This window comes from Narcine bancroftii, chromosome 5, assembly GCF_036971445.1.
Source record: "Narcine bancroftii isolate sNarBan1 chromosome 5, sNarBan1.hap1, whole genome shotgun sequence".
Classification (NCBI taxonomy): domain Eukaryota; kingdom Metazoa; phylum Chordata; class Chondrichthyes; order Torpediniformes; family Narcinidae; genus Narcine; species Narcine bancroftii.
In genome coordinates this window covers 74,151,166-74,167,372 of record NC_091473.1, presented here as the reverse complement: position 1 = coordinate 74,167,372, position 16,207 = coordinate 74,151,166, and the positions used below count along the sequence as shown (strand labels likewise).

Genomic DNA, 16,207 nt, shown 5'->3' with positions numbered 1-16,207 from the left:
ATCCATAAAAGTCCTATTTGTGGCTGCATTTCTCTGAAGAAGGAATTTGCTCTGAATATAGTGATGTTATACTTGCTAAATACTCCGGTTTGTGTTTCAAGACAAGTAGTTATCCATTTGGAGGTTGACAGAATGTTGTCATTCCTAATTCTGGTTCATGCTGGGAAAAAAAAGTCTATGTGCTATCAATTATGTAAAGATAATGCATTGCAAAGTAATTGTCAATTTCACCTAATCTGGTGATAAGCACTACCTGTTTGGTATAGTCGAAATGGCAAGGAATTAACCAACTCAAGGATTAGTTACCTGAGTATTTAGTGTGTATAAAGAAATTATTTGATTTTTTTTCCCCCAAGATGGAAATGAGGGCCTGTAAATTGTTATTTGCTAATACAAATAGTTATCTGCTAACACCAAAAGTTAAAGGCAACCCAATCTGAACAGGTTTTTGCCTCATTTTTTTGCAGGCTGCTATTGTCACACCTGATCCTGCCACCATGATCATTTGTTTGAATCCATTTGTTTTGCTCAGAGAAACTGAAATTATGTGTTGAAATGGCATAAGATTATATTCTGCCCAAATGAACGTTCTAGGAAATAAAACAAAAAGTGTGAGTTCTTAAATTTTTCAAAAATTCTTATGTCAATATGCATCTTAGATTATCTACATTGAATTACTTGAATTTATTTTTAAAATACAACCTGTTGAAAATGTTTAAATACTTGGGGGGGGGTAAAACAAAATCCATTAGAATTGCAATATCACATTGATTCTAATCCCCAGCTGCTATTTTCACCAAGTTCACTGCTCTGGGGGCAACATTTTGAGGAGTTTTTGCTCCTGACAATTGACTAATAAGAGCCTAGCAATTTAAAACCTCCTCGGAAGAGCATGCAGTGTCTTTGATCTGTTGAGCTTCCTTGATTCCTCGATAGAGTGCTCTGTCAGTTCAATTTCAGTGTACGGCAGCAGTTGGAAGCATCGCTGTTTTTCTGTGAAAGTGGTGGGTTCATGCTGAATTTTAAAGGAAGGATTAAACTTTTGTACATCTGGTTAATGATGTAAGTAAACATTGGGCAGGGGGAATGTTAGTTTGTATGGAACAGACAAGCCTTTCTGTTCACTTTCAGTGGCAAAATTCATTCAGAGAATTATTGGAAAGTTCATTTATATATGAAGGGCCCAATAAACATCAAATTTATTTGCAAATAAAAAAAAAAAAAAAAAAAAAAAAAAAACCAAATAAAGAACTGTAAACAGATAATGAATGTAAACAAACTGCAATACAGAGGTAATGGTCCAAGTGAATTTGAGGTTTGACTGAAAATTGGCAGCAAAGTGGATAAAGTTGATGAGCTCATCATGGATGCATGAGGCAGAACCAATGTAGTGGAGGAAGAGTTGAGGAATCTTGCCTGTGTAGGCTTGTAGAATCAATTGCTCCATGTAGCCAACAAAATGGCAGCCAGAGCTGGGACCCATGCTGGTACCCATGGCTATGCCTTTGACGGAGAAAGTGGGCTGAGTCAAAGGAGGTTTTAAGGATGGGAACAAGTTCTGCCAGATAGAAGGTGGTGATGGAGGAGGAGAACTGTTTGGGACTGTTGTTGAGAAAGAAACAAAGGGCTTTGAGACTTTCAGTATAGGGAAAGAGGTGTATAGAGATTGGATGCCCATGGTGATGGAGGAAAATGGGTATTTTGTTGAAAATAGCAGGGTCTGTTGAGCAAGGCATGGAATGCTGAAACAAGGAAATCACAAAGAACATGCATGAAAACCTCTTTTACCTACAATTGATGCATTGTGTCCAGGGGTGCAGTGCTAATTTTTTAGGTGCCAGAGTTCTCCAAAAATGGTGAGGTTCCCGGAGCTGCCCCCTGAAGTGCAGGAGCAGAGCTCCAATGTGCTCTGGTAGCACTGCACCCCTGATTGCGTCTGGTGTCAAAGCAAAAGATGCAATTGTTTAATTGATTTATTAACATGGTCCCAGAATCGAAGACTTGAGTCTGGTGCATAGATTAAAGAAATTGGTATTGTTCTTGCATTAATGGAGGCTAAGCAGGATCCAATAAACCCTGTACAATTACCACCAGCACATGTCCTGCTATACCAGAGGTCCCACCACACTTCATGTCTGTAATGCTAAAATGGAGAAGACCGATCATTCTTTTGCAAGACAACATTTTGGCATGTCAGATCACCAAAGGAGGTATAAGGTGCTCCTTCCATCCGATAGCCTACTACAGGTCTCCTTTGGGCAAGGTGTAGTACCTGTTTAGCCTCCCAATCAGGGTCAAGTGAAGCCATAAATTGCAAATGATGGATGGTCTTTACAAGCCAATGCTACAAATTGGAATTTATGGTTGTAAAACTAAAAATGCAGGGCAAATGAATCTGCTGATCAATGGCCAAAGTTAACCATCCAGTATGGACACTGCAACTGAATAAGGCAAAGGGAAACCATTTCAGTATTTTTCCCTCCAGATTGTTTAGGGTTCATCCCAACCAGAAACCCATGATGAACAATGAAATCCAGAATACAAACATTTATGTCCAGAGATCCAGAACACAATCAAAGGAGTACGTATGACTGACAAGAAGCTATTTCCTGAAAAAATTGGTGATTCCAGATGAGAATGGAAACAGCGAAGGATACCAGACAGCTTTGGCAGTGGCCAGGTTAATAATTTACTACAAAACCAAATCTGGAACATAGGAGATACCAAAGCTTCACTCCCAGAAACCTCGATGCATTCTGCACCCAATTTGAACACCAGAACATGGAAGAACCACTGCACATCCCCACATCCCCTGATGACCATCTACTGTCAGTATCAGAGAATGACATGCTCTTAGGAGAGCATTCCAAGAAAAGTATCCAGTCCAGACACAGTACCTGGCTGAGTACTGAAAACCTGTGCTGACCAACTTGCCAATGTATTCATGAATAAGTTCAACATTTCACTCTGGTACCCAACTGTTTCAAGCAGGCCTCAGTTGTTCTTGTCCCCAAGAAAAATGCTAAATGAATACTGACCAATGGCATCCATAGTGATTAATTGTTTTGACAGGCTGGTGTTGAAGCATATCAGCTCCCGTCTGTGTGGCAACATGGTTAAGTTCCAGTTTTTGCCTATTGCAGCAACAGGCCTGCAGCAATTGCCATCTCACTGGCTCAACACAAAGCCCTAGAACACCTGGACAAAAGACACATAAATATACGCAGACGCTCTTTGGCAACTATAGTTCGGCATTCAACATCATCATCCCCTCAAAATTGATCAGCGAACTCCAAGACCTGGGCCTCAATACCCTCCTGGGTAATTGGGGTCTGGAGGTGAGGAAATCCAGGATCCAAACAGTGGGGATTGGTTAGAACATCTTCACAATCTCCATCAGTACTGGAGGACCACAGGGCTGTGTTCTTAATCCCCTGTTCTACTCTTTGTAGACCTATGAGTGTGTGAATCGGTACGTTAACAGCATCATCTAAAAATACGCTGATGATACCATGGTAGTGGGTTGAACTTGAGTGCATGACAATAAAGTACCTCCATCAACATTCATTGTGAGATACTAAATAAATACACAATGTGGTTGAAGAGAAGCAGTTCACAGTGGTTTAGAGATGAAGAACTTTAGGGATAGAAATGGAATATTTATTGCAACAAAACTGATGGTGGTAGAAGGATAAAGTCTTTATACACAGTGGGTATGAAGGTGACAATTGGATTTTCAGGGCAGCAGTGGAGGCTGGTTTAATTGTGATATTCATAAAGGAGCTAGTTAAATAACAAAATGAAAATAAAAGTTGCAGGATCAAGAGAAAAGGTTGTTTGATTGCGACTGTCTGGGTTCCTCCCTTTTAGTGTGCCTTTGTCAACCACCTCCTCTTAAATTACATTCTGTGTTTCAGAGCTCTTTTGAACATGCATTGTATCAGCAAAAGCTTTTACTAAAAAAAACAATTTTATTATAATTGTAATTGTTTTTGTTACAGTCGTTTGTGAAGGACTACATGATTTCTATCACAAGGCTGCTTCTGGGGCTGGATACCACACCAGGTTCTGGATTTCTCTGTGCCGTAAGTTATGCTTATCCATTGTTACAAATTTCAACACTTGATTTATTCCGTAAGCAGAGCCAAGTGTCCATCTTGCAGCAGTTTAACTATGCTTAGGGTCAGCCTTAAAATGTCCCTAAGCAAGATTTTCCTCTTAAGTGCTAGCTTTTATATGCAATATCTAGATCTCAATACTGAGCGGAATAAGGGCAACTGGACTTCTATTTAATGCTTTCAGATTGATCCTTGAAATTGAGACAGGAATAGGAGTTGCTAGGAGAGGTAGTGAATAGCTTGGTCAGAAAGTTGGGTTTTGACCAGAAGTTGAAGGGTTGTCTAGGTGAATGGAATAAGAAAAGGAGTTTCAGAGAAGTGAGATGTGGGATAAGTTGGTTCTGCTATTAATGTATCTGGGGGGGGATAAAAATGAGGGAATGTATATATGTAGACCAAATTAGAAGAAACATTATTCATGCAAGAGCTGGGGGGGGGGGGGGAAACAAACCTGAGAATATTCTTTGGAAGGAAGACAATATTTTAAAATTAATATTTCAACAAACTCTCCAGTTTAGTTCAGCAAAGACTGAGATAATGAATGTGAATGAGATAATGAAAATGCTGAATTGTGTTCAGGTGGTAGTGAATACTTATAAGAAATTTTAAAAAAAGTCAGATATTTCTGTCCAGTAAAAAGCACTGGCATTCTTGCTGGTAAGCAAGCTGGGTGAAATAAAGTGGAATCCAGTTATCTTTTGAACTTCTGAAAATCTTCAACTTGCACTAATTTTGGTGGCACCATCCTTTTGATTTCAAATGAAACTTCCACATTTTTTTGCCTCTTAAATCTTGCCTTTTTAGCAGTTTTCACTTTTATTCTAGTTTTTTTCTCCTAAATCTCCGATCACCTGTCTATCCAAAATCTGTCATCTGTTTCCCTCTGATAGTGTGTGAGACTTCCACCCAGAATAGTAAGTACTTGCTTTCCTTTCCACTGCAATTTTTAAAATCTCAATTTGATCAGTACTTTCGTTAATGTACCTTTCAATTTTCTTTCACTTTCCTCTCTACATAGTGTTGAAATCAGGGCACACTTCAGACTCCTGATCAATAATGTTTGTTACAGAACAGCAAATCTGTGGAACATTTTTTTTAAATCTTTTCTTCCTCTTAGTTTTTTCAAAAATTGACTGATGAACATCTTCCCATGTTAAGAATGGAACTTAAATGACTGAGGTGATTTCCCAAAATGCAATTTGAACATGCAACTAATGAAAAGAAACATCCACTTAAAATTATAACTTTGCAGCAATATAATCAACATACACTAGTTTATTTCACCTTCTCAGTTCTTTTCTTGATCCTGGTAGATTGCTATGCAAACTATTGTCTTACTCATTCAATGTGATGTCTTGTTCTTTCAAAGAAAGAACCACCAATATGTTCATCTTTATTAAACCTTTTACATAAGTGTTCATGTAGTTCTAAAATATGGATTTTTTTCAGGTCTCATCTTGTTTGTAGGGTTGTTCAAATGAATTTGGTGGCAAGCTCTGGATGGTAACTGAACAATGTGTCCCATTATCTATTTGACTTTTGAAATTCACTTATGGAATTATTATTGTCATGTGAATGAAAATACAGTAAAAAAACTTCATTTTTCATACTATCCAGAAAATCGACCCACAGTTAAGTCAATCAGTCAGTGCAAAATAGATCAGAAGTACAGAACATAATGTTACAAAACAAAAAGTTCTGTTAAAAAAAAATTAAGGCTATGTCATTTTACTGTTGGGAAATCTGTTGGATTGTCTGATAACAGCGAGTAAGAAATTGTCTTTAAATGTAGTGGCACATGTATACCTTTTGTCTGATATAAGAGGACTGGAGGAAAGAGGGTTTAACTGGGAGGCAAAAGATACTTTAATATGCTGGATGCTTTCCTGGGGCAGCAGTAAGTGTACAGGGTTCATAAAGTGAAGCTTGGTTTGCTTGAGGCCTGCACTGCATTTGCAACTCTCAGCAAATTCTTGTACCCTTGGGGACATGTGTTCCATACCAAGTTCTGGTACATCTGGGCAGGAATCCGATGGTGCATCCACAAAAATTGATAAGCAACATTGAGGATGTGCCAAGTTTCTTTAAGCTCTGAGGAAGTAGAGGAGTTGACGTGCTCTCTTTGCTGATACGTCAATGCCAAGATAGATTGTTAATGATATTTGCACCTAAAAACCTGATGCTCTCTAATATCTCTACCTTGGCATTATTAATGCAGCGTGAGTGTATGCTCCACTCTGCTTCCTGAAATGGATTACCAACTTCTTTGTTTTATTAATACTGAGGGAGATGTTGAACTGTCGCCAGGATCTCTTTCTCCTTCTAGTATTCCGTTCAGTCGTTGTTTAAGATCTAGTCTCTAATGTTGGTTTGATCTGTAAACATGTGGATGGAGTGTGACGCACTGCAGCAGCAGTGAGCAGACACAAACCTGAAGACTGTACAACAGGCTTTATTTGGCTATAAGTCTCTGCTACAGTAGTGGCTGTGATGGTGGCTCCTGAGTGGCTGGCTCAGGATTATATCCCGGTTGGGTGATTGACAGTCAGCCGGGTGGAGTTAGCCCCCTAGGGGTCTATTCATGTTGGCTGATTGACAGCCGACCAGGTGTTGTCTCTCCTCCGGTGGTCTTCCTGCAGCTACAGAGATTGCACCCTGCAGTAGGCTAGTGGTGCATCACCACATGGAGTTAAAGCAGTATTTGGCTAGACAGTCATGAGTGAAAAAATATAGTAAGGAACTGAATGCATATCCTTGTGGGTCACCATTGTTGAGGATTATCATGGAATTCTCACTGATGGGGGTCAGCAGGTCAGGAAGTCGAGGATCAAATTGCACAGTGGGGTGCTGAGATCTAAGTCCAAGAGTACTATGATGAGATTTTTTTTAAAGACTGTGGTATAAACAACAGAACTATAATCAATAAGTGGGTAATAATGATGAATGGTGAATTTCATGTTTGGGGATGACAGATGGCTTTAAGTATTCTCATAATACTGGCTTATTCAGCGATCCAATCAGTTGAGTCTTCTTGACTTCCAGGAGGACAGTCAAAGGAACAAACTTGAACCCCAATGGCAGAATCATAAAATTATTCTTTATACTAATTCATGTACAAAGCACAAAGGCCATTATTTATTATCTATTCCTAATTGACCTTGTGCTAAAGGAGAAAAGAGTATCGAGGTTATTGATAAGCCAGGCCATGTAAGGATGACGCGCTTCCTTCCCTGAACACAGTAGTGATCAAGCTGGGTTTACAACGCTTTCATGGCTGTCATTTATATCTATTTATCTCTAGCAATAGCAGCTGTTCCTGAACTTGGTCTTGCAAGCCTTGTGGCACCTATATTTTCTTGATGGTAGCGGCGAGAAAAGAGTGTGTGCTGGTCGTGTGGGTTCTCAATGATTGCCGTTGCTTTCCAATGGCAACATTCCCCATGGATGTTCACAATGTCCTGGGCTGCGTCCACAACATTTGCAGGGCTTTACACTAGGGGGGGTATTAGTGTCCACCACACATCTGTAGAAATTTGACAGGTTATGTGACTACCTTTATTAAACATTACATGCTTACTTAATTTAAATTCCCATATTGCCGAGATTCATACTGCATTTCTGGAACTGTGGTCCAAATCTCGCTCAATAACTTAATCACTTGGCTATCATTCCACACTTCTCAACATCCATTTGCCAGCTGTTTGAGAAAGCACTACCCATTTCCCCACTATAATTCGACTTTAAATATATATTCAGGTCAAAGATAAAATGTTTATATCAACTTGTGTGAACCCATTTACATGAAAAGCCAACTGGAAAACAAATAGCGCACCTTGGCGCTTTTGTTCCATTTGGTAGCAGAGTCTTATCAAACATGCACTCCTAGTTCCCAGAGCCCCCACTGATTAAATGCAGATTACTTGTCTTCCTGCTGATTCCAGCAAACTCAAAGTGACCTAATGTTGCATAATGGCAGCAGGCACAATTTTGCCTTAATAGATGTCACAGCCTGTTTCATTTTCAAGACGCTGATTTGTTCCAGAGAGGATTAAATGTGCAAGTTTGAGAACGCTGGTCAAAGCAAGTCCTCTGTCTATTCACTGTTCAGTAACCTTTCATTGAAATCATTAAACTTTTCCATTCATCACAAACTTGAAATTTAACCAATAAAGAAGAATCCAAAAAGAAAATCAAGGAACTACAGTATATCTTTGGTGTAGATAAGCAGCTTGTCAAATTTAAGTAGAAGAGAACAGTGACAGATAGAAAAGTAATCATATACACTGAGAAAGGGCAAGGTTAATTTTATGTTTACCTTCTCATTGAAGATGAGTTTGCCACAGGCCAGTAAAATTATTTATATTTTACAATATTTAGTGAAATTTTTTCATGTAAATGAGGGAATTCCATTTCTTCACTGCACCATTCAGCAGAAGTGTTTTGCAAACATCTGCTTCAAGCTTGCAATCAGTAGAATTTTGCTTCAGTGATAAAAATCTGGGAAGATCACTATGCCAATTACAATGCCACTCCCTGCAATATTTTTTTCTAAATATAAAAAATTATATTGCAATAACTATGCTCATAGCTGTGGCAGAATTCCATCTGTGTTATTTGCAGCATTAATAAAACAAAGTGAAGTCTACAGCAGCATAGTATAAAAATTGATTTTATTCAGTGGCATGAAGCAGAAGTTAGTGCCTCCAGATTAATGTGCAGCATTTAATTTAAATGCATCTCTTCCACATTTTTATGTCCCAATATGTCTTCTCTGAAGGTTCATGGAGGATCATTTTTAAGTAGCACTGGAATTTCACAGCCTACCTTCTGTTCCAGGTACCCCAATGTCACCAACCTATTGTATAGTTTTGAACCAATTAAAATATAATATTTTATAACATAAGTGACATTTTCTAATTGTTTAAAGGCATAATACAGGTACTCCCTGATTTGTGACCTAAGCAACTTGCATCCATCTGCACATATGACCAAATTTAAAAACATAATATAAAAATATAAATTTTATGCAGATTATGTTGTATTTGGCAAATTATAACAGGGATACCAGCCATGTAAGATTCAAAGTGTGCATACTTACCTTGTTAGTCAGTGTCCTGGGTGTGGCCCTCTTGATTCCTGTGCGCAAGAGCAGTGGGTTCGAGTATTGGAGTTCAGTTGGCACATGCACGAGAGTTTAGGGCATTTAACACTCATGCATGCACCATCGGAACTCCATTACACAAACCCATCAAGGACTTGCGCATGCGCACATGAATCAAGATAGTCGTGCCCATCCCCAGGATGCCGACTAATAAGTCGGACCAGATTGTGGAAAGATTCACCAAGGTTTATTGACAAAACTGGGTACCTTTTAAGTAGTTATTGTTAAATCTATCATGAAAAAAGGATTTCATTAAAAATATGTGGGCACACATGCGGGCAAAATTCTGACTTGCATCCATTCAGAGGTATGACTGATTCTTCAGTCCCCATTAGGACCGTAAGTCAAGGACTACCTATAGTGTGAAAATAGATGAGAAGTAGAAGCAGGATTAAGCATTAGAGATTATTGAAGCTGATCCTCCATCATTCACCCAGATCTGGGCTGATCTACTTTCCTACTTCGTCTCCATCTCCCCAAACCCTTGATCTACCTTTAATAAATTCAGAAGTAGAAAATTCAAAATGTTTGGAACCTTGTACTTAAATATGTTTGTTCTCTTCTCAATCCTAAATGCCCAACCCATGAACTTGAAAGCATGCCCAAAATTTGAGCCTTTTCAACCAGAGGAAACAAATTCTTGGCATCCCTCTTGTATGTCACAACAAGGTTACATATTAGTCCTTTAAACAATGAATTCAGGCCAAGTGTTCGCGATCGTATATTTTTGGAATGAATCTTGCAAATCCAATTTGGAGTGACACCTGAACCTTCACTAGTAATGGAAATTAAAGATGTACACAATAATCCAAATGTAACCTCACCAATCCATTTACTCCCTTAGCAAGATTCCCTTACTCTTGTAATCCATTCTCTTTTCAATAAAGAACAGATTATTATGTGCATGGTCCGTGGGTCAAAGAAACAATATTTTGTCTGGTTGTCTGTGCATTCGTTGAGAATAATAATCTTGAACTTCCCTCCTATTTCCTTTCTGCAAGTCCCAAATAAAGACACTGAACCTTCTGTATGCAAACAATGACTCATTCTCTGGCCTTGAGTAAAAAAGAATGCTGTATTTTATTTGAACACAATGTGTGGGCTTACAAAGTGAGACATCTCACACTTTCCTGCCTACTCACAATCTGTCCATTTCCTTTTGCAAGCTCTGTGCTTTCTCTTCACAGTTAATTTCTACTTCACATCATACCATCACTAAAACATGGATGTGTAACATTTGGCTTTTCACTGACATCATTTATATCAGCAGTGAACAGTTGACGGATCCACACTGATCTGTCTGGCTGCCCTCGGGTAGCAATTGGCCCACATGAAAATTACAGATCAATTCATGCATTCAGATTCTTTTAAAACTCAGAATTAGTCTTCATTCATAAAGGATATATACAAGAAATACAAAACAGTCCTTTCATTTTTTATGTTCATAATGTCATTTAGTTTGTGCATTTATGGCATTGTGAAGACCATATATTTGCAGTGTCCTCTAGTTGATACATTTTGTACATAAAGTTCCAAGTGCTTCTTGTGTGGTTTCAATGAACAAAACACTTCCAAACTTCATTGCATCCTTCAGTATCGTAATGCTTATGAGATGGTATTTTTTTCCATAATCAGCTTATTATACAGGAAGATTAACATATCTCAGATAAACCAAGATGTGTCTTTCACAGAGTTGATGATTTTACAGCAACATGATCTTTGTTTTACTATGTGTCCCTGGGAACAATCCTCTGCAACACAGCTGCTCGGAAGAATCCTTGACAAGGATCTTTGTATCCCTTTTTATATATTCTTTGCAAATGACAGACAATTGTCTTTTTACAGCTGTCCCAAAGGGAGCATGCATTGGGAATGAGACTCTACCATGAAGAAAGGATTTGATCAGTTTTGATGTTCTGCCTGGGAAATCATCCTACATGATTCACTGTGTCCTTCTCCCTTTGGACTTGCGGGGTGTTTTGTGCTGACCATAATCTAATGGACTTATGTTCCTAAAAACAAAACTGTATTTCTGAAGGGACATTATGCACAGCTCAGTCAAAAATACTTTGGCAATAAGGCCAGGCCTATCCTTTCCAGCACTGGAGACAAACAGAACTTCAGTGCATAGTGTCATGTAGTGTTTGTGTAGTTCTATGAATAACGTAATGAATTCATACACAAAAGTGGACAGCATAGAGGCAATGTTGGGTATATTTTTCCCCTTTTTCTTTGGAAATTGGATTGTAATCCAATGTGCACACTCCATTTTGGATAATCAGATGAAATCGAAGAGAGTTCAAATGACTTCCATGATACAGGAGCAAACTATGGGTGACACCTGTGTCACACACAATAACGCTGAAAGCACTACACGCTTGATGATTAGGTTCTTGCTGGCCATTGAGAGGGACTACTGGTCCCACAGACAGAATCTTTTTGTTGGACCTTGCACCAGCCAATATCTGCTGCCCACTTGGCTCCACCAAAACAGATCCCTAGAAGTCAGACTTGAGGCCACAGAGGATCTGTTGGGCCATTTCCCATAGAACTTGCTGGTTATTCTCTTCATGCTTGGCTTTGCCCCCTAAGCTCAAAATACTTAGAGATCTGCATCAGTCTGCTGATGGACTATGTCACTGAGCAGAAGATAGTAATCTCTTTGTCCCTATTGAGGTCCATCCTACAAATTATAAAACTAACAATATGTTCCTTCATTTTGCACTCCACTTACAAAGCTAAGGATATTTGGTTATCAAGCTAAACAGTCTGATAAACTTCTGTTTGGGGCTACACATTACTTACAGAATAAGAATTTATTGTCTTGAAAATGTCACCAGAATTTAAAAGAAAATTACCTTTATACATTGTCTTCTAAATAATATAAATCAAATCATATCACATGAAAATTGTAAATCAGAAATATAACCATAATTATCTACTTGCCCCCATTCAAAACATTGAATTCTATGGTTATATTGAGTTAACAGTTAATTGATTTCTCATAATATAGCCAAAATTAATGTTGAATAGAAAACAGTTAAGATAATTAAGAATACCATATGTAAAAAAAAAAGGATTTTATACTTCTCAGGTATTTTCTATTATATGATTAATATCCACAGTTAAATCCAACTTACCTAGTTTGTCTCTACTAATAAAAAGAAAATAAAGAGAAAAATAAAAAAACCCTAATACGAATTTTGTTTATCAAGTTCAGTTTTATCATCTGACTGCACATGACATACAACAAGACCATACAGCATTTCTTCATAATGCAGTGCACACACATAAAAACACAATACATTGCACATAATCCAATATATACATAAAGATATAATTTAAAATAAAAATAAATATTTTAGGGTGATTTACTCAATTACAGGATACTGTTTATCATTCACGACCTGTGGGGTAAGAGCCATTTACCTGCCTGGCATACCTGATTTTGATGCTCTTTATAATCTACTTGATGTAGTGGGTCAAAGATGTGTGTTGGTTGGATGGAAAGTCTCTTCAATAATTCTTTGAGCCTTATTTAAGCAATGCTCCCAGTAAATATCGCCAATAGAGTATTGCCAATATAGTGACCCAATCCAATGCTTTGAAGCTATGATACCAAACAATGATGCAGCCAGACAGGACACTCTCAATTGTACTCCTGTAAAAAATTGTCAGGATTAGGGCTAGTAGACTTTATCCACCCTGTTGCAAATTTGTAACTTGTTTTTGATTCTGCTAATAATTTTATTATATTGTTTTTTAGTTGAATGCTTTTTTCACATTTATAAAAAGTATCAAGAACTCCATTAAAGCATTTCATTCTTTCTTTGGCTTGGCTTCGCGGACGAAGATTTATGGAGGGGGTAAATGTCCACGTCAGCTGCAGGCTCGTTTGTGGCTGACAAGTCCGATGCGGGACAGGCAGACATGGTTGCAGCGGTTGCAGGGGAAAATTGGTTGGTTGGGGTTGGGTGTTGGGTTTTTCCTCCTTTGTCTTTTGTCAGTGAGGTGGGCTCTGTGGTCTTCTTCAAAGGAGGTTGCTGCCCGTCAAACTGTGAGGCGCCAAGATGCACGGTTTGAGGCGATATCAGCCCACTGGTGGTGGTCAATGTGGCAGGCACCAAGAAATTTCTTTAGGCAGTCCTTGTACCTCTTCTTTGGTGCACCTCTGTCACGGTGGCCAGTGGAGAGCTCGCCATATAACACGATCTTGGGAAGGCGATGGTCCTCCATTCTGGAGACGTGACCCACCCAGCGCAGCTGAATCTTCAGCAGCGTGGACTCGATGCTGTCGGCCTCTGCCATCTCGAGTACTTCGATGTTAGGGATGAAGGTGCTCCAATGAATGTTGAGGATGGAGCAGAGACAATGCTGGTGGAAGTGTTCTAGGAGCCGTAGGTGATGCCGGTAGAGGACCCATGATTCGGAGCCGAACAGGAGTGTGGGTATGACAATGGCTCTGTATACGCTTTGTGAAGTTTTTCAGTTGGTTGTTTTTCCAGACTCTTTTGTGTAGTCTTCCAAAGGCGCTATTTGCCTTGGCGAGTCTATTGTCTATCTCGTTGTCGATCCTTGCATCCGATGAAATGGTGCAGCCGAGATAGGTAAACTGGTTGACCGTTTTGAGTTTTGTGTGCCTGATGGAGATGTGGGGGGGGGGGGGGGGCGGCTGGTAGTCATGGTGGGGAGCTGGTTGAATGAGGACCTCCGTTTTCTTCAGGCTGACTTCCAGGCCAAACATTTTGGCAGTTTCCGCAAAACAGGATGTCAAGCACTGAAGAGCTGGCTCTGAATGGGCATTTCATTATGTGTATGTGTATAGCAAAAATACAGAGTGAAAGATTTGGAAGGATATAGGCTGAATGGAGACAAATGGGGCTAGCTTGGTCAACATGGACAAGTTGGACCAAAGAGGCTGATTGCATGCTGTAGAAATCTGTACTCATTAGTCCTTCAAAGAAGTTGGTCTTATAAATTGACCATAATAATGGGGGTGATGTTAATTCAATTATTCTATAAATAATTTTGAATTGAATTGTTTATTGATGGATATATGAGGAATCAGTGAAAAAAAATTTTTTTTTTAGTTAATCAAGCAAATCAATCTATACTTAAGTGGAATGGGTTGCACAAAATGAAACAAGTACAAAGTATAGAGGAACAGAGAAAAAGTTCAGTTAAAATAGTACAAGAGCATCATCATTTTACTGATGAGAGATCTATTTAAGAGTCTGTTACATTTTGGAAGAAGTAGTCCTTGATCTGTTGGTGCATTCAACTTGTGTATCTGTTGCCTAATAGGACGGTGGGAGAAGAGAGTGTGACCAGGATGGAATGCATCTTTTAATATGTTGGGTTCTGTCCCGAGGCAGCAGAAAATATCAATGCGTTTGCTAGAGGGGAGGTTGATATGTGTGATGGCCTGAGTGCAGATAAGACCAACACTCAAAACAGACCTCTGCTCTATTGGTTCCATTAACACTTACCACTGCTGAATTATCATCCTTACAACTTTTCTTTCCACTGAAATTAGACTGTTATTCTCCCACAACCAGATTAATCCTTTTGCACAAAAGTATAGTATTTATTGCACTACTGTTGTGTTTGAAAACTAACAGGTTTGGTGAGTTCAGAGACACAAGTCTGTACACAAGTGTTACAATCAAAGGTTACTTAATTGAACACTTGGAAGACAAACAGAAGATGTCAACTGATATTGAATTCTTCTTTGGCTTGGCTTCGCGGACGAAGATTTATGGAGGGGGTAAAAAGTCCACATCAGCTGCAGGCTCGTTTGTGGCTGACAAGTCCGATGCGGGACAGGCAGACACGATTGCAGCGGTTGCAGGGGAAAATTGGTTGGTTGGGGTTGGGTGTTGGGTTTTTCCTCCTTTGCCTTTTGTCAGTGAGGTAGGCTCTGCGGTCTTCTTCAAAGGAGGTTGCTGCCCGCCAAACTGTGATATTGAACAGTTTGATATTGAATTACTCGACTACTAAATAACTATATAGACATTTGTATCAGACCCAGGTTGGACTCCAATAGAAGTGGCCACCTATCTTCTGTATGGTACAAGACAAAAACTATAATGGTGCAAGCAGGCACATTGGACACAATGCACTCTGATACAGTAGGTGGTTACCCTAGGGTAATCTTCTACCTTGTTGAGGCAGGAGACAGGCTAGCAGATCTGCAACCCGTTTTTTTGGGTTGTGATTGCTGCTCACATTCTCTTTAAAAGGGTGCCATATATATCTGTTTTAGTTCTTTGTAACAACAACCAGGAGGAGTTTAGATTGAAACAGTTGGCCAAAATTATAACTATTAAATAAAAACTCCTGAAGCACCCATCCCAAGAGGAATTAGTTCACTTTACAGAGAGGGACTTTGATTCCCTGCACCAATGAGGGTGTGGCTGTCTGCAAGCAGTACATTGGCTCAACTTAAGTGTCATGCACACCCTACTATTGATTCCTCCAGTGATGTCCACCATAGTGATCTGGTATGGAGCGATGTCCGGGACTTGGAACCAAGAGGCATAGAGAGATTTTTTTAAATATACGGTTCTGAGCTGGCCGATGATAACACTGAATAATTTAAATGAGCCAACAATAAAGAGTGCATTAATGGATGGCAAGTTGGAGTCCAACCTTGATTGGCAGGTGAGGTGACTTAATGAATAAGTTTGAGACAGGGAGGTCACACGACCATTCACCATCTACAATGTTCCAGACAGTCAGGGAGGCCACGTGTTCCTCCACAATCCTCATATGGCATTCCACCCCTCAGAAGTCACATCATTCGCCAATAAATAACTGGTTTCTAGACTGTAAAATCTATATAAACATGTTATATCTGTAAAAACCTGTTTAACACGATGCAAATCAAGTAGATTGATATGTATGCACAAGTGCCTTCCATATGATG

At 39.2% G+C, this 16,207-nt stretch overlaps 1 protein-coding gene across 5 annotated transcripts in view; it reads left to right on the top strand.

Moving 5' to 3' along the window:
* kcnt2a (potassium channel, subfamily T, member 2a) overlaps window positions 1-16,207 on the top strand; it is a 1,068,826-nt gene that overhangs the window by 740,382 nt on the left and 312,237 nt on the right. For 4 of the 5 annotated variants that reach the window (XM_069937843.1, XM_069937844.1, XM_069937846.1 and 1 more), the window contains one exon: window positions 4,002-4,085. In XM_069937843.1, the coding sequence (XP_069793944.1) occupies window positions 4,002-4,085 (84 nt within the window). Of the gene's footprint in view, window positions 1-467; window positions 568-4,001; window positions 4,086-16,207 lie in introns of those variants that run through there. The other variant, XM_069937847.1, reaches the window with a different exon arrangement.